General features: G+C 46.9%; 1 protein-coding gene across 2 annotated transcripts in view; it reads right to left on the bottom strand.

Moving 5' to 3' along the window:
* The window catches only part of CSMD1 (CUB and Sushi multiple domains 1), a 2,926,925-nt gene that overhangs the window by 1,112,119 nt on the left and 1,789,989 nt on the right, over positions 1 to 24,817 (bottom strand). For both annotated transcript variants that reach the window (XM_075340315.1, XM_075340314.1), the window contains exon 8: positions 23,698 to 23,785. In XM_075340315.1, coding sequence (XP_075196430.1) covers positions 23,698 to 23,785 — 88 coding nt within the window. The remainder of the gene's footprint in view (positions 1 to 23,697; positions 23,786 to 24,817) is intronic.

Here is a 24,817-nt window from a genome sequence, read left to right as displayed (position 1 = left end):
TACACAGTCTAAAACAGTCCTGATAGTGTCAGACTTCTCAGTAATTGTCGCTCCTAGAAACCTGTTAGGTTCTTAGTGCGTCCGTGCTTGCATTTAAAAACCGCACGTGTGTGCCTGTCGGTGGCAGCGTACAGGTGCACTTGTGTGCGTTTTGCACAAACTTGGATATAACGCACAAGTCTAGTGAATAATACACGTCAGTCAGCAGTGTCTCATAGTGTCAAACTTCTCAGTAATTGTCGCTCCTAAAAACCTGTTAGGTTCCTATTGCGTCCGTGCTTGCATTTAAAAACCGCACGTGTGTGGCTGTCGGTGGCAGCGTCAGGCTCCACATTGTCCCTGGATAGAGACGTGCATGATGGCCTGTAAACCTGAAGTGCCCATTGTAAGGAAGTGGGTCTATTGTAGTATAGCCCTTTGGCAGGGCAGCCAAAAATTTGGAGGCTCCTCTTTGTCCCTGGATAGAGATGTGCATGAGGGCCTCAAAACATTGTTCCCATTGCAAAGGAGCGGGTCTCCTGTCGTTGTAATGCCCATTCTGAAAGAATGGGCGAAAAAATTTACCACTGGGGGTATACCTGAAACAACGGCCTAACTATTGTAACGGTCATCATGGTGGCGCATGAGGAGAAGGAGGAGCAGTCCAGCGATTATCCAAAGTCCAGAAGTGTGTACCCATGGGTACACTTTAACTTTAAATTCCGCTGTCATTTGCTGGTGGTGTGGTGAAGTCTGGCCAAATCCAACCCTTGTTCATCTTGATCAGAGTCAGCCTGTCAGCATTTTCAGTTGACAGGCGGGTGCGTTTATCTGTAATGATTCCACCTGCGGCACTAAAAACACGCTCTGACAAAACGCTAGCGGCAGGGCAGGCCAGGACTTCCAAGGTGTAGAGAGCCAATTCATGCCACGTGTCCAGCTTGGATACCCAATAATTGTAAGGCACAGAGGAATGTCGGAGTACAGTTGTTCGATCTGCAAGGTACTCCTTGAGCATCTGGGCAGACTTAGGATTTCTTGTGGCACTACCCCGCACCTCAGGGGCTGTGGTACGTGAGGGGCTGAGAAAACTGTCCCACATCTTAAAGACTGTTCCCCTACCTCTGGTGGATTGGACTTGTGCCCCTCTCGGCTGTACGCCTTGGTTGTCCACTGATTCCTGACCTATGCCGCTAGCGTTTTGTGAGGGGAATGCTTCGCCTACTTCCGTGACTATGGCCTTCCGGAACTGCTGCATTTTGGCTGACCTCTCCGCCTCGGGAATAGGAGACATAAAGACAAGGCCGGCTGAAGCAGTAGGTGACTTTCGAAAATGTGCAGACAGGTTGCGAACTTTTACCAGCAGATCAGACAGCTCTGGGTATGACTTTAGAAACTGCTGAACCACGAGGTTGAGCACATGGGCCACGCATGGAACATGTGTCAGCTGGCCTCGCCTCAAAGCCGCCACCAGGTTCCGGCCATTGTCACACACGACCTTTCCTGGCTTTAGGTTCAGAGGTGTGAGCCAGTGATCTGTCTGCTGTTTCAGAGCTGTCCACACCTCTTCTGCATTGTGGGGTTTGTCACCTATGCAGATTAGCTTCAGCACAGCCTGTTACCGCTTCGCCGAGGCAGTGCTGCAGTGCTTCTGTGTCACCCTGGACAAGCCAGGGGCCACAGAGCACAACACTTACACACCCCACACTCCCTGCAGGCACATCATAGTCAAAACACAAAATCCTTGTTGCCTTCCCCAGGGGCTGTTGTCCACATCAGGGGGTCGAGCCAGGCGGTTGGTCTCCACCTACCAAGGAGTTCACAGTCCTGGAGGAGTGAAAACACAGGCAGTGAGAGTTAAGCTAAGGAAGTGGAAGGAGGAAAGTAGTAGAGAGGAGAAAAGTGACAGCAAAGAGCCTGAAGTTGGTCCGGGTGTGTGGCCCGGACAGGACAGCAAGGTTGGCAGGCGGTGGTGACCGTCTGCAGTGGAGGCCTATTGGAGTCTGCCGTAAGGACCGTGGACGGGTGGTGACCCGGCGGTACCGGACCGGTATACAAAGAAAAGCCAGCACCATTGGCAGGGGCCTTTCGGATCCCGGCAAGGCTTGGAGTCACCGTGAATTTGCCAAATCCGTTAGTGAAGGGGACCTCCGGGTTTCCAAACAGCCAAGGCCCGATAGAAGGCAACCGTCAAACCGTGAAGGGGAGACACCGCCACCGCCAAGGGCAACCGTCTCCCAGGGCCAGTGCCTGCGGGCAAAAGGGGCTCCTCTGGCCCATATCCAGGTCGGGGAGCGGGTTACCAGTGGGAACCCATCGCTACCAACACTGAACTTAGGTGCAGGGAGAGACAGTCATCACTAACCTGCAGGGAGGAACAACCGCAGCCGTCCGAGGGACCCGTCCATCCGCTTGTTTTACCGTGAACTGTGTCATCATCATTGGGCTGAGTGAGTACCTCCGTGCCATGCGGCACAGCGCTGCCCCTGCGACCCTGCACCTCATCAGGCCCCGCATCCCGCCTGTCATCCATCTCTACCCCATCACCGGGCCCCGGGACAACCAACCCCCCTACCCACGGAGGGGAGAAATAACAACAAAGCTGCTCCCTGTCACCGCTCCCGGGATCCCCGTCCATGTTACGGTTGCTGTGGCGCTGGAGTCTATGTCCAGATTTCTTGCTACTGCACATGTGCGAGCACTGGAGACTATGTCCAGATTTCTTGCTACTGCACATGTGCAAGCGCTGGAGACTAAGTCCTATCTTGGAGCCATTGCACATGTGCGGGTGACATCATCGCTGACACGAGGTCACATGTCTCTGACACCTTCTATGCCGATTGGCCGCTGGTCATGTGCTTGTGACACATGGTCACATGTCTCTGACACCTTCTATGCCGATTGGTCGCTGGTCATGTGCTTGTGACACGTGGTCACATGTCTCTGACACCTTCTATGCCGATTGGTCGCTGGTCATGTGCTTGTGACGCTTTGATCGGTGATAGGCCAGCGTGACGTCATTCCTGTCGTTCTGGCAGCGGATTGGCTCTGGTGTCCTCCATCTTGGATGAGGCACAGAGTCTATATAAGACCCTGACGCACGCCGCATGGCGCTCAGTCTTCTTGGTTCATGCATGAGAGTAGACGCTCTGTGCACATTCCTCTAGGCATCTCTCTGTCTATGCTAGGTGAGCGCTACCGGCAGGGTAGCGTTCTTATACCTTACAGCTCCGGCTGCAGTCTGTATCCTTACCTCTTAGGGGAGCAGACATAGGCAGGTGCCTGAGGCACATGGTCCGGCTGGGCCTTGTGATTCTACTTGTAGGTGGACGTTGCCGCTAGGGTAACGTTCCTTATACTGCGTCTGGCAGTTGTTCGTATCCTCGCACACTAGGGGAGAGAACAGAGGTAGGAGCTTTGTGCGGCTTATGCTGCTGTCCGTCTCTTTTGCACCACTAGAAGAGCGGACCTAGGCAGGTGCCATATCTAGTGGTTTGTGTCCTCGCACACTAGTGGAGCGAACGCAGGTAGGAGCTTTGTGCGGCTTACGCTGCTGTCCGTCTCCTGGCACCACTAGAGGAACGGACCTAGGTAGGTGCCATTTCACACTCACTGCCTTTGTCTCTGTGATTATTAACAGAGACCATTCCACACACCCTCCAAGTAAGGGAGGAATTGCCTTATTTACTAATTATATTCCTCTGTGAGTTTAACAGAGGTATTGCACTCTGCCATAGTCTGCAGCAGAGTCTTTGCACGGTGGACCCTGACTGTCTGATACTCCTTTAGGTTTTATTATTAGACAGCCCCCCGTAACAGTCCAGAGCAGCGGTGGTGTCCACACAATCACCACAACCGTGGGTGGCGTCATGGACAATATCCCCAAAACCCAAACCACCCCTTTTCACTCACGGGCGAGGAGCGTCGCTCGAGTCCCTGGGATCCGGCCATCGCTCGAGCCACCGAGCAGCAGCAGCCGTAGAGCAGTGGCAGCCGGACCCGAGCAGTGGGAGAGCGCAGCGTCCCCTCCTCCACCCGCGACACTTCCAGCTTGGGACTGGTGTGGAGGGTAAACTGGATGAGGATGCGCAGGAGGAGGAGGAGGCTGAGGACCATGACATTCCGGAGCTGTAGAGTGTGGGTGAAACCCTGACTGAGGTAGGGCCTGCAAAACTTGGTGTGGGAAGGACGTGTTCCGTCCCTCGCTCAGACTGGGTCCCAGCTTCCACAATATTAACCCAGTGTGCCGTCAACGAGACGTAGCGGCCTTGCCCACAAGCACTTGTCCACGTGTCTGTGGTTAGGTGGACTTTGGCTGAAACAGCGTTGTTCAGGGCACGTTTGATGTTTTGTGACACGTGGTTATGCAATGCGGGGACGGCACACCGGGAGAAATAGTGGCGGCTGGGGACCGAGTAACGTGGGACAGCTGCCGCCATCAGGTCGCGGAATGCTTCTGTCTCCACCAGCCTAAAAGGCAACATTTCCAGCGCAAGCAGTCGCAAAATGTTAGCATTTAGAAGTGTGGCATGTGGGGCATTGGCAGTGTATTTGCGCCTGCGTTCAAAGGTTTGTTGAATGGATAACTGAACGCTGCGCTGGGACAAGGACGTGCTTGATGATGGTGTTATTGCTGCGTGGGCAACTGCAGGTGCAGGGCCGGAGGAGGCTTGTTCGCAGGCAGCATGGACAGGGGATTGGCTCGCATGCACAACAAGCGAAGACGCAGCAGTGACATCAGCAAGCACTGCTCCTTGACTCTGTTGTACATCCCACAAAGTCGGGTGCTTGGCTGACATGTGCCTGATCATGCTGGTGGTGGTCAGGCTGCTAGTTTTGGTACCCCTGCTGATGCTGGCATGGCAGGTGTTGCAAATGGCCTTTTTAGAATCATCTGGAGCCAAATTAAAAAACTGCCAGACTTGGGAAGACCTAACATTTGTACAGGCACCTTGCGTCGTGTTGTTGTTCCGGGGAACGGTTGCCTGACGTCTGCCTGGGGCCACCACCCTGCTTCTTACTGCCTGTTGGGATGCTATGTCTCCCGCCCCCTGTGCACTGCTGTCCTCGCTCTGCATATCCTCCTGCCAGGTTGGGTCAGTTACTGGATCATCCACCATGTCGTCTTCCTCTTCCGCACCCTGCTCCTCCTACTGACTCCCTGACAATTGTGTCTCATCATCGTCCACCCCTTGTTGAGACACGTTGCCAACTTCGTGAGAACGTGGCTGCTCAAATATTTGGGCATCTGTACATACAATCTCGTCATGGCCCAGTTCAACAGGAGCTGGCGAGAGGCCAGAATGTGTGAATGGAAACGTGAACAGCTCTTCCGAGTGTCCAAGTGTGGGATCAGTAATGTCCGTGGACGTGTACTCGGCCTGGTGGTAGGAAGGAGGATCAGGTTCTGAAATGTGCGGTGCAGTATCACGGCTACTGACACTTGACCGTGTGGAAGACAGAGTGTTTGTGGTGGTGCCAATCTGACTGGAAGCATTATCCGCTATTCAACTAACAACCTGTTGACACTGGTCTTGGTTCAAGAGCGGTGTACTGCTGCGGTCCCCAAGAATTTGGGACAGGACGTGCGAGCGAGTAGATGTGGCCCTTTGTTGTGGTGAAATTAGAGCTTGCACTTGACCTCGGTCTCTGCCAGCACCACCATCACGACCACTTCCTTATTCGTTGCCAATGCCCTTGCGCATTTTGCAATCCTGTGCTGACGGGTATTCACTAGACTTGTGCGTTATATCCAGGTTTGTGCAAAACGCACACAAGTGCACCTGAACGCTGCCACCAACAGGCACACACGTGCGGTTTTTAAATGCAAGCACGGACGCACTAAGAACCTAACAGGTCTCTATCCAGGGACAATGTGGAGACTCCCAATTTTTGGCTGCCCTGCCTAAGGGCTATACTACAATAGACCCACTTCCTTACAATGGGCACTTCAGGTTTACAGGCCCTCATGCACGTCTTTATCCAGGGACAATGTGGAGCCTCCCAATTTTTGGCTGTCCTGCCAAAGGGCTATACTACAATAGACCCACTTCCTTACAATGGGCACTTCAGGTTTACAGGCCATCATGCACGTCTCTATCCAGGGACAATGTGGAGCCTCCCAATTTTTGGCTGCCCTGCCAAAGGGCTATACTACAATAGACCCACTTCCTTACAATGGGCACTTCAGGTTAAAAGGCCCTCATGCACGTCTTTATCCAGGGACAATGTGGAGCCTCCCAATTTTTGGCTGTCCTGCCAAAGGGCTATACTACAATAGACCCACTTCCTTACAATGGGCACTTCAGGTTTACAGGCCATCATGCACGTCTCTATCCAGGGACAATGTGGAGCCTCCCAATTTTTGGCTGCCCTGTCAAAGGGCTATACTACAATAGACCCACTTCCTTACAATGGGCACTTCAGGTTTACAGGCCCTCATGCACGTCTCTATCCAGGGACAATGTGGAGCCTCCCAATTTTTGGCTGCCCTGCCTAAGGGCTATACTACAATAGACCCACTTCCTTGCAATGGGCACTTCAGGTTTACAGGCCCTCATGCACGTCTCTATCCAGGGTCAATGTGGAGCCTCCCAATTTTTGGCTGTCCTGCCAAAGGGCTATACTACAATAGACCCACTTCCTTACAATGGGCACTTCAGGTTTACAGGCCATCATGCACGTCTTTATCCAGGGACAACGTGGAGCCTCCCAATTTTTGGCTGCCCTGCCTCAGGGCTATACTACAATAGACCCACTTCCTTACAATGGGCACTTCAGGTTTACAGGCCCTCATGCACGTCTTTATCCAGGGACAACGTGGAGCCTCCCAATTTTTGGCTGCCCTGCCTAAGGGCTATACTACAATAGACCCACTTCCTTACAATGGGCACTTCAGGTTTAGAGGCCCTCATGCACGTCTCTATCCAGGGACAATGTGGAGCCTCCCAATTTTTGGCTGCCCTGCCTAAGGGCTATACTACAATAGACCCACTTCCTTACAATGGGCACTTCAGGTTTACAGGCCCTCATGCACGTCTCTATCCAGGGACAATGTGGAGCCTCCCAATTTTTGGCTGTCCAGCCAAAGGGCTATACCTCAATAGACCCATTTCCTTACAATGGGCACTTCAGGTTTACAGGCCATCATGCACGTCTCTATACAGGGACAACGTGGAGCCTCCCCATTTTTGACTGCCATGCCTAAGGGCTATACTACAATAGACCTACTTCCTTACAATGGGCACTTCAGGTTTACAGGCCCTCATGCACGTCTCTATCCAGGGACAATGTGGAGCCTCCCAATTTTTGGCTGCCCTGCCTAAGGGCTATACTACAATAGACCCACTTCCTTACAAAGGGCACCTTCAGGTTTACAGGCCCTCATGCACGTCTCTATCCAGGGACAATGTGGAGCCTCCCAATTTTTGGCTGTCCTGCCAAAGGGCTATTCTACAATAGACCCACTTCCTTACAATGGGCACTTCAGGTTTACAGGCCCTCATGCACGTCTCTATCCAGGGACAATGTGGAGCCTCCCAATTTTTGGCTGCCCTGCCTAAGGGCTATACCACAATAGACCCACTTCCTTACAATGGGCACTTCAGGTTTACAGGCCCTCATGCACGTCTATATCCAGGGACAACGTGGAGCCTCCCCATTTTTGGCTGTCCTGCCAAAGGGCTATACTACAATAGATCCACTTCCTTACAATGGGCACTTCAGGTTTACAGGCCATCATGCACGTCTCTATCCAGGGACAATGTGGAGCCTCCCAATTTTTGGCTGCCCTGCGTAAGGGCTATACAACAATAGATCCACTTCCTTACAATGGGCACTTCTGGTTTTCAGGCCCTCATGCACGTCTGTATGCAGGGGCATTGGTGAACCTCACAATTTTGGACTGCCCTGGCAAAGGAAAATACTACAAAGACTCACTTCCTCAAAATGGGCACATTAGACTCAAGAGGCCTTCATGTATGTCTCTTTTCAGGGACATCGGAGTGCCACACAATGTTTTCACGTAAAATCTTTCATGTAATCTCCAAAAGTAACATACACCAGCTCTATCTCACTATTGGGTATGTGCCCTTAACATTTCCGCCATGAAAATTCATTTTGGTTTCATTTTTGAAGGTTTTCTGGTGAGTCCGTAAAAATGGCGTAAAACGCGGACAAAATTGTTCACAGCTGTGACTTTTGAGTGATAAATGCTTCAAGGGGTCTTCCCCATGCTGTTGCCATGTCATTTGAGCACTCTTCTGAGACTTTTGTGACATTTTTAGGGTTTCTACATGCTGCTGGGGGTCATTTCATAAAAATACTCGGCTCTCCCATAGGATAACATTGGGCTCGGTGCTCGGGCCGAGTACACAAGTATCTTGGGATGCTCGGCCCGAGCCTCGAGCACCCGAGCTTTTTAGTACTCGCTCATCACTAGTGATAAACAACTCACAACACAACACAAACACATGGGAAAGTGACAAGGACATATACTCTTGCGAAAACAGAACAGCTGGACAAGGAAAAAGAGGAGGAGACACAGATATATGAGTATATGCAAGGAAACATCGATGCCATTACTGTGCAACTTGAGCCCTGCTCATTTTAGGCTTCCAATCTGGATAAATTACCTGAGCTCGCCACACACGCCTTGGGGATCTTGTCGTGTCCTGCAGCCAGCGTTCTCTCGGAACCTGTCTTCAGTGCTGCTGAGGGTCTGCTGGCAGATAAGCACACGTGTCTGTCCACTGACAATGTGGAATGGCTCTCAGAGGACTTTTCTTCCCCTGGGTCAGCCAGGGGAGGCGAAATGCACGCGTATTTTTGAGAGTGCTTCATGCAAAGCATCTTTTTCATTTTGAATAGGGGGGTCAAGTGATGCCAGTCAAGTGGGGTGTGTGTGGCCCAATTAGTGGCAACGAGGGAGACTGTGGTTGGAGTCCCCTCGCTGTGTTTCTAAAAGAACCAAGATGAACAAGTCATGGCTCTCAGAGGACTTTTCTTCCCCTGGTTCAGCCAGGGGATGGGAAAGGCACGCGTATTTTTGAGAGTGCTTCATGCAAAGCATCTTTTTCTTTTTCAAAAGGGGGGTCAACTGATGTCAGTCAAGTGGGGGGGGTGTGGCCCAATTAGTGGCAACGAGGGAGACTGTGGTTGGAGTCCCCTTGCTGTGTTTCTAAAAGAACCAAGATGAACAAGTCATGGCTCTCAGAGGACTTTTCTTCCCCTGGGTCAGCCAGGGGACGGGAAAGGCACGCGTATTTTTGAGAGTGCTTCATGCAAAGCATCTTTTTCTTTTTCAAAAGGGGGTCAACTGATGCCAGTCAAGTGGGGTGTGTGTGGCCCAATTAGTGGCAACGAGGGAAACTGTGGTTAGCGTCCCCTCGCTGTGTTTCTAAAAGAACCAAGATGAACAAGTCATGGCTCTCAGAGGACTTTTCTTCCCCTGGGTCAGCCAGGCACGCGTATTTTTGAGAGTGCTTCATGCAAAGCATCTTTTTCTTTTTCAAAAGGGGGGTCAACTGATGCCCGTCAAGTGGGGTGTGTGTGGCCCAATTAGTGGCAACGAGGGAGACTGTGGTTGGAGTCCCCTCACTGTGTTTTACATGATTTTCGAAGGGCATGACATGCCTAGGAGGTTGAGTTTCATCATCTGCAAGTTGTTGGCAACAGAAAGGCTGCCTTTACACCCTTTTGAGATCGAGGATGACCTTATGCCCATTGCAGTGCCCCAAGAGCCGATGGCCAGTCTCCAAGAAAGGCGTGCTCGCGCTACCACAGCAGGTCGCACACAACCTCACCGATTCCTTGAGAAGCTCTGTGTGTGACAGGGTGCATTTCACCACAGATACTTGGACCAGTAAGCATGGACAGGAGAGTTACATGTTGCTGACTGGGCACTGGGTAACTATGGTGAGAGATGGAGAAGGGTTTGCTGTACAAGTCTTGCCGTCCACACGACTTGTGTGTCAATCCTTCATCTGTATGTACAAGTTCCTCCACTGCTTCTGCCTCCTCAACCTCGTGTGGGTCCTCCACCTTGGCCCAAACCCTGTGTGGTCAGGCCACCCGCATTGTAACTGCGCCCAAGGAATCCCACACACCTCCTTACTATGCTGGCAGCAGAGCTCAAGGCCATCAGGCGGTCAAATGTTTATTTTGAAATGTAGGGGAAATTTGAGACACCGCTGAGGAATTGTGGACGGTTAGCTCTGGAGAGTGAGACCGAGTTTCATCAATGGTTGTCTCCACTTAACCCGCAGCCAGGGAAGGTCGGGTGCGGCAATAATGCAAACCAGTCTGCGACCCTTCTTCAGGGCAATGTGGCACACGTGCCTTGTATGGCTCACGTGTTGATCCTGGTTGTCCAGCAATTTTTAAAACACTATCCCGGCCTACATGGCCTTCTGCAGAGGGCACGGTGTAACGCCTGCCTGGATCGACACACTCAGATGGGCTGTAAAGGATAAGCTAGAGGCAAGCCACTCACCAAGCTGGACACCCAGAACCCTGAAACCCTTTAACCCCTATACAGTGATTTGGAATTACACAGGGCCCAAGTTGATCAATACCTGTGGAAGGCTGCAGTTCCAGAGAATAGTAGTCATGCAGGGTCAAAAACATTAATTGAGGAAGAGGAACAGAATGGGATGGCCAGGACTTAATCAGAAAACAAGCAGAGGTGAAATGCGGATCGGCCAACGAGGTACATAAACAGCAAGCAGGAAAAGTAGTCAGGTAACAAGCACACAAACTCATAAAACTGAACTGGGGGTAACAGTAACAAGAGGTTCATAGCTTTGTCTGGCAGTGGTCTGCAGACAGGAGGGGCCTAAAAAAGGGTGTGGTGTCTTCCCATTGGTTGTAGCTGAATGATGGCACTTCATCTGTGAGATACCCACCACCTACATTCAGCCTGTGGTTCTGTATCTGTCAAGGTAACGCAACCCAGTGGGTGACCATAACCTGCGTCCACCTGCGCCGCAGGCATCGACTCCTTTCCCATCATCAGCACTATACACGAAAGGAACACGTTGTCACCTGGCGACCGGAGTACAAATTGATTGAGTGGACTACGTTGGTGACTTAACAGCCGTGTGCGGCAATGATGCAAACCTGTCTGCGGCCCTTCGTCAGGGCAATGTGACACACGTGCCTTGTATGGCTCACGTGTTGAATCTGATTCTCCAGCAATTTTTAAAATACCATCCCGGCCTACATGGCCTTGGGCAGCGGGCATGCTGCTATGTGCTCACTTTCATCCTTCGCACCCAGCAGCTCAACAACTTTCATCGCTCCTGAAGTCTTAGGGTCTTTCGGTTATACGCCGGAAATGCGATGTTCCGACACACAGGAATTGGAATCTGCACATGTTGCAGCGTCTGTGGCAGCACCGCAGAGCCCTGCTGAATTACGGTATGATGTATACCCTGGGCTAACTTGATCCACAAGTGGTGCAGATCACGCTGCTGGAGTGGTGTCAGATCAAGGACCTATGCACCCTTCTACACAGTTTACAAATGTCGACGAAGATGTTTAGCACTAGCGATGCTATTCTCAGCGTGACAATTCTGGTCATCTACAAGAGGGAGCACACTGTAAGTATTATTCGGAGTCAGGTGTTGGTCCAAGAGGAAGGGGAGGAAGTACAGGAGGAGTCATTTGCAGAAGGGATAATAAGATGTACAAGGTCCATACGTTGAGCGTCACCTAGGTGGCAGTCATGGTGGGGGATAGGGATTAACAAGGGCGCATAGTATCAGCAAAAATTGTTGAGGAAGGTGCAGGAGCCCATGAAGAAATGGAGGACGAACTTGCGATGGGCATGGAAGACTCAGAAGATGAGTGAGAGCTTGCTCACATTTCGGTTGTGCGAGGTTGGGGGGAGAGGGCAGAGGAAGGAGGCACGATTCTCACCTCTCTGCCACCAACAAACCAAGGACTTGGTCCTCCTGGATGCACAAGGCACATGAGCGCCTTCTTGCTGCACTACCTACAACATGACCCTCGGATTGTACGAATTCAAAGTAATCCAGAATACTGGGTTGCCACACTGTTAGATCCCCGGTACAAGACAAAATTTGGCGAAATATTTCCAGCCATAGAAAGGGACGCACGTATACAGGAGTATCTAGAGAAGGTGGTACGGATTCTTAGATCTGCTTTTCCAGTAAACACCAGTGCTGCACAGAGTGAATCTAAATCGCTTTGTCATGGATAGGAGGAAATGGGCTTTTACTTGTCCACGTCTGAGGGACCGAGGGCTGGCTGCTGGGCTGAGATGGCATTGAGTACGGTGTCCCTGCAGAGTTGCACTTTTGGTCATATACCAAATGAGTTGAAAAAGGACAAATGCTGGTGGAAAGGGGAACAGGTGTGTTGGAAAGGGGAAAGAAGTTTTTGTCCGTGTGTTTGGTGGTTAAGCAAAAGTAACATTTGATGAAGAAATACCATCTGTTACGGTGGGACTGGCAGATTTGGATAAGGTGGTATATACTGTGTTACCGGTATATAACGAAAATTAATAAGAAAAGAAAGAGAAAGGTATATATCCCCATCAGCAGTCAATGTCCACCGTGCTCCCAGATGGAAAAGGAGAGGTTGGCAAATGGAAGGTTAGGTGGAGGATACAGATCTGTGTGGCTATGAAACTAATAGTTGCCTGAACCGAGTTAGACGCCACTCGGATCTTGAGACTGAGAGCCCTGTAAGCGTCACAGGGTCCACACGCCCACCCAGCCCAGGAACTCCCTGTTAACATCACAGGGGCCATTCAGTACGCTGACCGTGTGCATTGGGGCCACACCTGTGGACAGCAGGCGCATCAGCAGGCCTGTTAATGCCACTGGGCTGCACAAGCAGGACTTGTAGGACAGGAGCTGGTCTTTACCGTTCTGCGTTACCAACTGTGGTGGCGGCCTGCATCGACACTCTATCCCTGCCTACCTCTGGTCTAATGCCGCAATGGGTTCAACACATAGAGGTGTGCTCTTTCGGAGCATAATAGAAGACTGCTGCGCACCTCCTTGTTGGCTCCAACCCCGTTTTATAACCTGGGTCCGCCCCAAACCAGGGTGGACCACAATGCACCTCCTGGAGACAAAAGCAGAGTGACACGTCATGAGTGGCATAACTAGCGTCCTATTTGGAACCGCAACTTCAATAATGACCTCATGGCTGCCACGACACAAACACCTCACCAGTCATCGTCTGACCATCAATAATGAGGTGACAAGTCATAGGGGCGGGCCTCTGCAAGCCATTTGGGAGTGGCCTGGCCACATCGTCAGGACACCTGATGCCCTGTGGTCTATATGGGCCCCCCACATCAGGGGCAGGGCCAAAGAGTTCATTACCGGACCTAGTTTCTGATGCAGTAAGTGCCTGAGCATGGTCATTTGAGGGTTTCCTGCACAGGTGCTAGAAATTGCTTGGCACCAGTGGGACAATAATGGAATACAACATCCAGTTCTATGATGCCACTAAATGGCAGTATTTTTTGCTATCATTATAGCTTATTAAAAACAGAGCAGGAGGGTGTCCTGCACAGGTGCTAGAAATAGCTTGGCACCAGTGGGACAATAATGGAATACAACATCCAGTTCTATGATGCCACCAAATGGCAGTATTTTTTGCTATCATTATAGCTTATTAAAAACAGAGCAGGAGGGTGTCCTGCACAGGTGCTGCACATAGATTTGCACCAGTGGGGCACTAATGGAGTACAACAGCCACTTCTTGTATGCCACTAAGTTTACTCAATTTTTGGTATTATAATGTCTTAGTAAGTAACAATGAGTTTGAGTGTGCAATGCAGGCAGAGGTGCTGCAAATATCTTTGCACTAGTGGGACTATACAGAAGTCCAATAGCTACGTTTAGGATGCCACTAGGTACACTCAGTGTTTGCTAGTATAATGGCTTAGCTACAATGAGTTTGAGTGTGCAATGCAGGCAGACGTGCTGCAAATATCTTTGCACTAGTGGGACTATACAGAAGTCCAATAGCCACGTTTAGGATGCCACTAGGTTCACTCAGTGTTTGTTAGTATAATGACTTAGTAACAATGAGTTTGAGTGTGCAATGCAGGCAGACGTGCTGCAAATATCTTTGCACTAGTGGGACTATACAGAAGTCTAATAGCCACGTTTAGGATGCCACTAGGTTCACTCAGTGTTTGCTAGTATAATGGCTTAGTAACAATGAGTTTGAGTGTGCACTGCAGGCAGACATGCTGCAAATATCTTTGCACTAGTGGGACTATACAGAAGTCCAATAGCCACGTTTATTATTCCACTAGGTTCACTCAGTGTTTGCTAGTATAATGGCTTAGCTACAATGAGTTTGAGTGTGCAATGCAGGCAGACGTGCTGCAAATATCTGTGCACTACTGGGACAAACAGAATTCTAATAGCCACGTTTAGGATGCCACTAAGTTCACTCAGTGTTTGCTAGCATAATGGCTTAGTAACAATGAGTTGGAGTGTGCAAAGGGCAGGAGGGTACAGTGGCAGGGTTGTGGGTCTCTGGGTAGAGGAAAGGAAGCCTGCCTTTCTCTATCCCTCCTAATGGGGAAATGCAGTGAGGAAATCCCTGACCTTAGCTACACAGACGCTGTCATCTTGTGTAGCTGTTAAACTCTGTTTTCAGGACCTGTCACCTATGGCTCTGACCCTGCCGGTATGAGCCCTTAAAAGGACTGATAGAAAGTGCTATCCCTATGCTGTCCAGCGCTGTTTATGGAGCATATACAGCTGTATCGGCGATAGGAGCTGCGCCAGTGATGTCTGACACCAAGGACGCAGAAGGCAGATAATGGCGTGCTGGAGGAAAATGTCCGGTTTTATAATGCAGGGACATGTGACATGGACATCCTATCACACATGCCGTTGCTTCTCTGGCTAAAAGTCCACTTAGCTGTGTGTGTGTCTGGGATTGGCTGACATGCTGGCCCTCCCCACTACACGCGCGCGCTTAGGGAAGGAAGACAAGGAAAAAAAAAATCGCCATTATCCAAACAGCAGTGATCTGAATGCGCTATTCCCGCACACTATACACTGAAATGTCATAATAGTGTGAGTCACAGAGTGACTTACACTATTACAGCAGAAAACCAGCTAGGAATTAGCTGGGTTTTTTGCTGCTAGAACAATTCTCGAACGTATCTAGAACTATCGAGCTTTTGCAAAAAAGCTCGAGTTCTAGTTCGATCTAGAACAGCCCCCAAAATCACTCGAGCCGCGAACTGGAGAACCACGAACCGCGCTCAACTCTAGTCATAACGTATTGCAGAAGGGTTCGGTGGTGCTGCCACAAACGCTGCAACATGTGCAGATTCAAATTCCTGCATGTTGGCACATCGCATTTCAGGCGTTTAACCACCAGACCTAAAGACTTCTGGAGCGACGAAAGTTGTTGAGCTGCTGTGTGCGAACGATGGAAGTGAGCACATAGCGAGCGTACCCGCTGCACAAGGCCATGATGATGGGGATGGTGTTTTAAAAATTGCTGGAGAATTAGATTCAACACGTGAGCCACACAAGCCACGTGTGACACATTGTCACGGCGAAGGGACGCACCCATGTTTGCATCATTGTCACACCGGGCCTTCCCTGGCTGCTGGTTGAGTGGAGACAACCATTGATGAAACTTGGTCTCCAGAGCTAACCGTCCACAACTTCTCAGCGGTGTGACTCACATTTCCCATACATTTCAAAGTAAGCATTTGACCGCATGATGGCATTGAGCTCTGCTGCCAGCATAGTAAGGAGGAGGTGTGTGGTTTTCCTTGTGCACAGTTACAAGGAAGGGTGCCCTGACCACACAGGGTTTGGGCCAAGGTGAAGGACCCACACGAGGTTGAGGAGGCAGAAGCAGTGTATTAACTTCTACATACAGGGGAAGAATTGATACAACCCGTGGGGACAGCAAGACTTGTACAGCAGACCCTTCTCCATCTCTCACCATAGTTACCCAGTGCCCAGTCAGCAACATGTAACTCCCCTGTCCATGCTTACTGGTCCAAGTATCTGTGGTGAAATGCACCCTGTCACACACAGAGTTTCTCGAGGAATCGGTGATGTTGTGTTCGAGCTGCTGTGGTAGTGCGGTCACGCCTTACTTGGAGAAGTAGTGGCGAATGGCCATCGGCTCTTGGGGCACTGCAATGGGCATAAGGTCTCGAAAATCCTTCGTCTCAAAAGGGTGTAAAGCCAACAAGTTGCAGATGCTGAAACTCAACCTCTTAGGCATGTCATGCCCTTCGAAAAGCATGTAAAACAGCGAGGGGACTCCAACCACAGTCTCCCTCGTTTCCACTAATTGGGCCACACACACGCCACTTGACTGGCATCAGTTGACCCCCATTTTCAAGATGAAAGAGATGCTTTGCATGAAGCACTCTCAAAAATACGCGTGCCTTTCAGCTCCCCTGGCTGAGCCAGGGGAAGAAAAGTCCTCTTAGAGCCATGACTTGTTCATCTTGGTTCTTTTTTAAACACAGCGAGGGGACTCCAACCACAGTCTCCCTTGTTGCCACTAATTGGGCCACACACACTCCACTTGACTGGCATCAGTTGACCCCCCTTTTGAAAAATAAAAAGATGCTTTGCATGAAGCACTCTCAAAAATATGCGTGCCTTTCAGCTCCCCTGGCTGAGCCAGGGGAAGAAAAGTCCTCTGAGAGCCATGTCCACATTGTCAGTGGACAGACACGTGTGCTTATCTGCCAGCAGACCCCAAGCAGCACTGAAGACAGGTTCCGAGAGAACGCTGGCTGCAGGACACGACAAGATCCCCAAGGCATACGTGGCAAGCTCAGGCAATTTATCCAGATTGGAAGCCTAAGCATGAGTATATGTCCTTGTCACTTTCCCATGTGTTTGTGTTGTGTTGTGAGTTGTTTGTCACCTTTTGGACACCTTTGAGGGTGTTTTCTAGGTGTTTTTATATGTTTGTGATTGCCTGCCATTGTTTTCTATGCGGTTCGAGTTCGGTTCGTCTAACGTTCGACGAACTGAACTCGAACGAGACCTCCGTTCGACGAACCGAATTCGAGCCGAACCATGACTGATTCGCTCATCTCTAGTCACAATTAATGTGTTGAAAAAAAAAACATGAAAACAAATTGTGGGAGACAAAAAGTGCAAATTGGGTCTTACTCAAGTAGAGTACCAATATGAAGGGATCAGGAAGGCTCACCTGTAGTAGTTGTGAAAATCAGAACTACTGTATAAAGGTGTACCAATGGCCGGTGGAATGATAGGTGTAGTTCAAGGAAAGAATTAAATGCCGAGCTGTGGTTCAAGAACATCCAAAAACAAATGGAGAGGAATTGTGATCATTATTCAGCTACGCATTTCAGAGATTATTCTCATTTTTCAGGACCAAAAATCACCTTTTGGTTTTGAGAAGAAGGAAAATAATCGTAGATGACTAAAGATCACAATTGCTATCTATTTAGTCTTGGATTTTCTAAAACGGAATGACTATGAAAAACAGATTTTGAATCCCTTGGCCATCAAAAAGTCTTTTGGATTAACACAGCTTTTTTAGTGACAGTTCCTTACAGTTCTGAGCTCTGTTCCACAACTCTTCTAAGCCAGAATATTGCAAGAACTATTTAACTATGAAAACAGAAATGACAGTCCAATACATTAAAACATGAAGGTCAGTCAATCTTGAAAATTTCTGGAACCTTAAAGCTATCCTCTAGTGCAGGAAGGAAAACAATCAATCACTTTAATTGAATTGGCTCTCATGAAAATCACCGCAGAAGCAGAAGACCAAGAATTTTCTCTAACTGCAAAGGATAGGTTCATAACAGTCACTTCCATAAGAAAACACAAATTACAGCAGTTCAGAAAACAGCCCTCATGAATGATGCATAAACATCAAGTGGCAAAAGATCTCAACATCAAATATTAAAAGAGATGTTTAAAAGCATGCCTTTATGGTAGAATTTCTGCAAGGAAGCCACTACTGAGAGCCACAAACAAGAAGAGGCTTGCTTAGGCCAAGCAAATGATGAGTCAAAAATGTTGTTTTACCAAATGCTGTAAGAGTGAGTAGATAGTTTCTATCTGTGTACTATTAACTGTGACGCATTGAGGAAGAGGCTTGGCAGTATGGTGGGTGCTTTGATGGTGACACTACTGGTGTTTTATTTCAAATTCAAGTCTACCACAAACTTCAACAAAGACTTCCCAGTTGGTTTCCACTTTGTTGGAGGATCATTTGTGTTGCACTGGGACATTGAGCCAAAACATTTCCAAGCTATGTAAGGGCTATGTGACAAAGAATGAGACAGATGAAGTGCTGTATTAGATGATATGAGCACCACAATCACATGGCCTCAAATCAAAATAAATGGTTTGGGATAAGCTGGAAGGCAAAGCGAAGGCAAAGAAGCTATCAAAAATGGGGGGGACCTACGCAAATGTTTTAAAAAAATTATTTGTTTAATTCTTTTTTAAAGGCCTATGATCCCCTCAATTTTGATAACCATAATAAGTAAGTAATTACTGTATATCATAAAGGTGATAATCAGTATTTTCAAATGTACTATTTTGAAAAAAAAATTCTTGCAAAAACTTACTGTATACATATCATAAGAACCATAAGGAGAGTATTATTAATACAGAGAATGATCTAACAACACATGCAGCTGTCCTTGAAAGTTTTTACATTTTTCAAAATTTTCATATTTCTGCATGAATTTGACATAAAACTTTATCTTTAGAAGTCATTTTCCACCCTGATGAACATTAACAACTGTTATTCTGAGGCATTTAGAAATCTCCATTTTCCATGCCATGATGAACTTCCACAAATGTGTGACATGACGATGAGCCTTTCATAACTCGTGTTCTTTAAGAAAAACAGATCACTCATTTTCACCTGACTTTAACCCCTTAACGACCCATGACGTACTAGATACGTCATGGATCGTGTGCCGGTAAGCCCCGCCCCCTGCCGCCGGCGGGCGGCGGCGATCGGCGCACATATCAGCTGTTATCAACAGCTGATATGTGTGCCTGCTAGCCGCGGGTGGAATCGCTTCCACCCGCGGCCATTAACCCCTTACATTTCGCTGCCAAAGTCTTGGCAGCGATATGTACATGGGCGCCGCCATGACAGTGACTTACCCCGCCCCCACCGGAAGTCACGTGACATGATCACGTGACTTTCGGCGGCTGCCATGGTAGCACAGGGTCATGTGATGACGCCTGTAGCTAACATGAGTCACTTCCTCTCAATGCCGGAATACAGCCGGCATTGAAAGTGAAGCAGCAAATCTGCAGTTCTCAGCTCTGTAGCTGAGATCTGCAGATAGTGCAGAGCGATCGGATTGCTGATCGCAATAGCCCCCTAGGGGGACTAGTAAAATAAAAAAAAAAGTAAAAAAAAAAGTTTTAAAAAATTAAAAAAAAATAAAAAAACCTAAAAGTTCAAATCACCCCCCTTTCACCCCATTGAAAATTAAGGGGTTAAAAAAATAAAAAATACACACATATTTGGTATCGCCGCGTTCAGAAATGCCCGATCTATCAAAATATAAAATCAATGAATCTGATCAGTAAACGGCGTAGCGGCAAAAAAAATTCCAAACGCCAAAATTACGTTTTTTGGTTGCCGCAAATTTTGCGCAAAATGCAATAACAGGCGATCAAAACTTAGCATCTGCGCAAAAATGGTACCGTTAAGAACGTCAGGTCGAGACGCAAAAAATAAGCCATCACTGAACCTCAGATCCTGAAAAATGAGAACGCTACGGGTTTTGGAAAATGGCGCAAAACGTGCGCCACATTTTTTGGACAAGCTTGTGAATTTTTTTTAACCCCTTAGATAAAAGTAAACCTATACATGTTTGGTGTCTACAAACTCGCACCGACCTGAGGCATCATACCCACACATCAGTTTTACCATATAGTGAACACGGTGAATAAAATATCCCAAAAACTATTGTACAATCCCACTTTTTTTGCAATTTTTCCGCACTTGGAATTTTTTTGCTGTTTTCCAGTACACTATATGGTAAAACTTATGGTTTCATTTAAAAGTACAACTCGTCCCGCAAAAAACAAGCCCTCATATGGCAAGATTGATGGAAAAATAAAAAAGTTACGCCTCTCGGAAGAAGGGGAGCAAAAAACAAAAACGCAAAAACGGAAAGTGCCCGGGGGCTGAAGGGGTTAATCACATTGATTGTAAATGTCAGAATCGAATTTGGTGTTCAAATTGTCTGCAACTTTTAAAAATAATCTTTGATCAGGATCATACATGATAAAGTATTGATATGGCCATAAGGGCACTGTCATACTTATTGAATAGATACCTTTGGTAAAAAATCTCTAATCTGGTTTTTCTTAAAACATCATTAGAAGTTTTGAGTTTCAATGCATTAGTGCGGGACTGTAGGTAGGGTCTTTGATTATTTCACAGCCCTATGCTGTCTTTGGTATCTTTATCCTCTTGTTTTAAATTTTGTGCTGGCACCATCCTAGCCATAGGGTGTGTTTGCACAGATAATCTTCTAGCAGTCTTCAGGAAAATGTCGCTAGTGGTGGCACATGTGCAGAATGATCTTTTGTCAGTCTTCAGAAAACGTTTGCCAGTGGCAGCAAATGCCCAGATTTAAATCTCAGCTCAATGACGAGCTGAGAACTAAATCTGTGCATACATGGCTAGAGTTGCCATTTTTTAAGAATGCTAGAAGGTGAATCTGTGCAAATTCCACACATAGAACAAAGACAGCAGAGAGGCCATGGAAGAGCCGAGGCCTTACCTACCATCCCGGTTTACAGTCCCACCCCAATGCACGGAAATTCAAAATTTCTAATGATGATGCAATAAAAACAAGGCTACAAATATCTTAACCAAAGGTATCTATTAAATCACTATAACAGCACCATTATGACCATACCTGTACTTTATCATGCATGATCTCTTTAAAGGTTCACATACTTTTCCCACTAACAGACAGAAGACAAGGAATCATATTCCTCAATAAAAAAGGACAAATATTATATACACTATCAAAAAAGACACATATGCATGTTTTTCTCACTATCTGACATGAAATTAGATTAAACCTTTCCTGTTTTTGATCAACTAGGATTACCAACATGATTTATATTTGCCAAATACCAGAATAATGCGCTAGAGAGACAATGTCTCAATGCATTTTTTTATTATTTTCTGCAAAGTCAAAAGTTTACATACAATTCATTAGTATTTGGTACCATTGTCCTTAACCTGTATGACTTGGGTCAAATGTTTTGGATATCCTTCCACAAGCTTCTCACAATAGTTGGTAGGAATTTGGGCTCATTCCTCCTGACGTAACTGGTGTAATTGCTAAGCCTTGTTTGTAGGTCGCCTTGCTCGCACCGCCCTTTTCAGCTTTGCCCATGAATTTCAATAGGATTGAGATCAGGCCTTTGTGATAGCCAGTCCAAAACATTGGCTTTGTTATGCTAAAGGCCCCGTCTCACTAAGCAACATCGCTAGCAACAGCGCTGCTGAGGCACAACTTTTGTGACGCAACAGCGATGTTGCTAGCGATGTTGCTGTGTGGGACATCCAGCAGCAACCTGGCCCCTGCTGTGAGGTTTCTGGTTGTTGCTGAATGTCCTGGACCATTTTTTAGTTGTTGCTCTCCCGCTGTGAAGCACACATCGCTGTTTGTGACAGCGAGAGAGCAACAACTGAATGTGCAGTGAGCAGGGAGCCGTCTTCTGCGGACGCTGGTAACCAATATAAATATCAGGTAACCAAGAAGCCCTTTCCTTGGTTACCCAATATTTACCTTCGTTACCAGCGTCCGCTGCTCTCACGCTGTCAGTGCCGGCTCCCTGCACACATAGCCAGACTACACATCGGGTAATTAACCGGATGTGTACTCTGGTTAGGAGTGCAGGGAGCTAACAATAAGCGGTGTGCGCTGGTAACCAAGGTAAATATCGGGTTGGTTACCCAATATTTACCTTAGTTACCAAGTGCAGCATCGCTTCCATGCGTCACTGCTGGCTGGGGGCTGGTCACTGGTTGCTGGTGAGATCTGCCTGTTTGACAGCTCACCAGCAACCAGTGTAGCGATGCTCCAGCGATCCCTGCCAGGTCAGGTTGCTGGTGGGATCGCTGGAGCGTTGCTTAGTGTGACGGTACCTTTAAGCAACTTTGTAACAACTTTGGCAGTATGCTTCTGGTCATTGTCCATTTGGAAGACCCATTTCCGCCCAAGCTTTAAGTTTCTGGCTGATGTTTTGTGATGTTACTTCAGTATTGCCACATAGTCTTCTTTCCTCATGATGCCATCTGTTTTGTGAAGTGCACCAGTCCCTCCTGCAGCAAAACAAACGCACAACATGATGCTGCCACCGCCGTGTTTCAGAGTTGGAATGAATTTCTTAAGCATCAAAGCTTCTCCCTTTTTCCAGCAAATGTAGCGATTGCCATTATTGGCCAAGAGTTCAAATTTAGTTTTGTCAGACCACAGGACATGTCTCCAAAAATTATGGTGTTTGGTCCTGTGTGCATTTGCAGACATTAATTTGGCTTTTTCTATGTTTCTTTTGGAGTAATAGCTTCTTCCTGGCAGCGTGGTCTTTCAGCACATGATGATACTCGTTTTACTGTGGATAATGACACAATCTAACCAAGGTCTTTTGCTTTTGTTCTTGGGTTGATATGCACAAGCCTGACCAAAGCACATTCATCTCTGGTGCACAGAACCCGTCTCCTTCTTGAGCAGTATGATGGATGGACATTCCCATCTTGTTTGTACTTGCATATAATTGTTTGTATAGATGAACAAGGCCACTTCAGGTATCTGGTAATTGCAATCCATATTAGAAGAAACTAGCATCCACAGATAGTATATTAAAACCTTTGCTTTATTTTTCCATCAGTTAAAAAAAGATAGACACTGTCCAGCCACCCACCACCATGGTGTACACACACACACACACACACACACACACTTTTATGTTATTGGTAATTTTTTTTTTTTGCAAAAACAGGCAAGAATTTTCTTGACATATTAAAATATTAAAGTAGTGTATACTTTTTGACGTTCTACATATTCAAAGGCAGCATAAGCTTTTGCAAAATTATCTGGCATACCTTAAATATGTAAGGATACATTGAAATGCATTCTAAGCTGTGTATACATACTAGTATTGTGCATCTCAGCTCTATTATTAAACCAAGAGATGTAGAAATAAAGGGAAAGCCTTTTTTTAGGAATATTTGTCCAAGGTTAAAGATATATAAATAAAATGTTAAAATCACTAAGGACTTTTCACCGAGAATATGAAAAAGACAGAAATGTTAGGCAACTCATGAGGAAAAATGAGTGGAACAAAATAATTTACTTGGCAATTGAGTGTTTATTACCATAGAGAAATTATCTTGTAAGTGATTCTCATCAATAAGGAATGTAAAAGGACAGGTCAGTGTCAAGGAAATCTTTGAAAAAATATCAATAGTTTGAAGTAAAATAATAAATCTCTACAACTGAAAGTGAATACATTCAGCAATAATAATGTGTTGGCATTTTCAGTCATTGGTTCTCTTGGTGTAGTATTGATGGAATATGTATTATAAATTTACTTATATTCTTGAAAGAAAATTAGATACATTTTTTACAAAGATTTTTATATCAACTTAACTATTATGATGCCATTATTCTTAGAGCTTGAAATATGACCTCACCTAAAATCAAAGCCAGTTCTTTTCCCATTATCTGGTATTCCAGGATCTGGACACATGTCTGTAGCTGTTGGTACACCTCCTTGGCTCACTAAAATAACAAAAATAAGATATTTGTTCAGTACATATTACCTCTGATTATTATAAAGTCAAAGTTGATAATACTTTCAAATTCATACAACCACAACATTGCACTCTAAAGCCTGCTTTACATGTTGTGATTTCGCATACGATATCATATGCAATGGTAACCGCCCCCATCGTATGTGCAGCACGTTCAATTTGTTGAATGTGCCTCACAAACGATTAACCCCCGTCACACGTACTTACCCGTCCATACGACCTCGATGTGGGCGGCGAACGTCCACTTCCTAGAGTGGGAGGGACATTCGGCATCACATCGACGTCACGTGGCAGCCGGCCAATAGGGTATTACCTGGGTATGATGAACAATCTGACGTTCAATTTTTAGGAATTGAATGACGTGCACGCGATGAACGTTTTAATATTCAATCGCAATCGCATGTACCTATCACACACTACAATGTACCTTACGATGCCTGATGTGCGTCACTTACGATGTGACCCCGCCGACACATGGTAAGATATATTGTAGCTTGTAAAGCGGGCTTAAAACTAAATATGTCACATAAATCTAATTCATTGTTTGAACATGTGATTTTGGTCATGTGAAGGTAAAAAGATATGCATGTAACCTTGGCTAAAAACATTCGTATCTAATATTTATGCTACTAACTATTCCAATATGTGAAACTCAAAGCAATCTGTTTTTAAAACTTTTATTTTATTTTATTTTATTTTTTTTGTTTTTTTTCAGTTACTTTTAAACCAAGTGAGTGACTTTGTGCACAAACTGCATATAATCTATATAATGGGTAATTACTTTGGTATTTAAAAAAATAGCTTTGCTGAGCCTTCACAAACATAATATGGAAATGCATGCAACAATTCAGGTTAAAACACAGTTAAAATGGCTTTCATACAGCTACACATTGAGCTTTGCATTATAGGAACAACATCCAGAGGTTTAACTTGACATTCATGAGCCCCAATGAAAATTAATTGGTCTCCCCCTAACTAGACTCTCCCATCTACAGTCCAT

Source organism: Anomaloglossus baeobatrachus, chromosome 3, assembly GCF_048569485.1.
Source record: "Anomaloglossus baeobatrachus isolate aAnoBae1 chromosome 3, aAnoBae1.hap1, whole genome shotgun sequence".
Taxonomy (NCBI): Eukaryota; Metazoa; Chordata; class Amphibia; order Anura; family Aromobatidae; genus Anomaloglossus; species Anomaloglossus baeobatrachus.
This window is presented reverse-complemented; position numbering and strand designations above follow the sequence as displayed.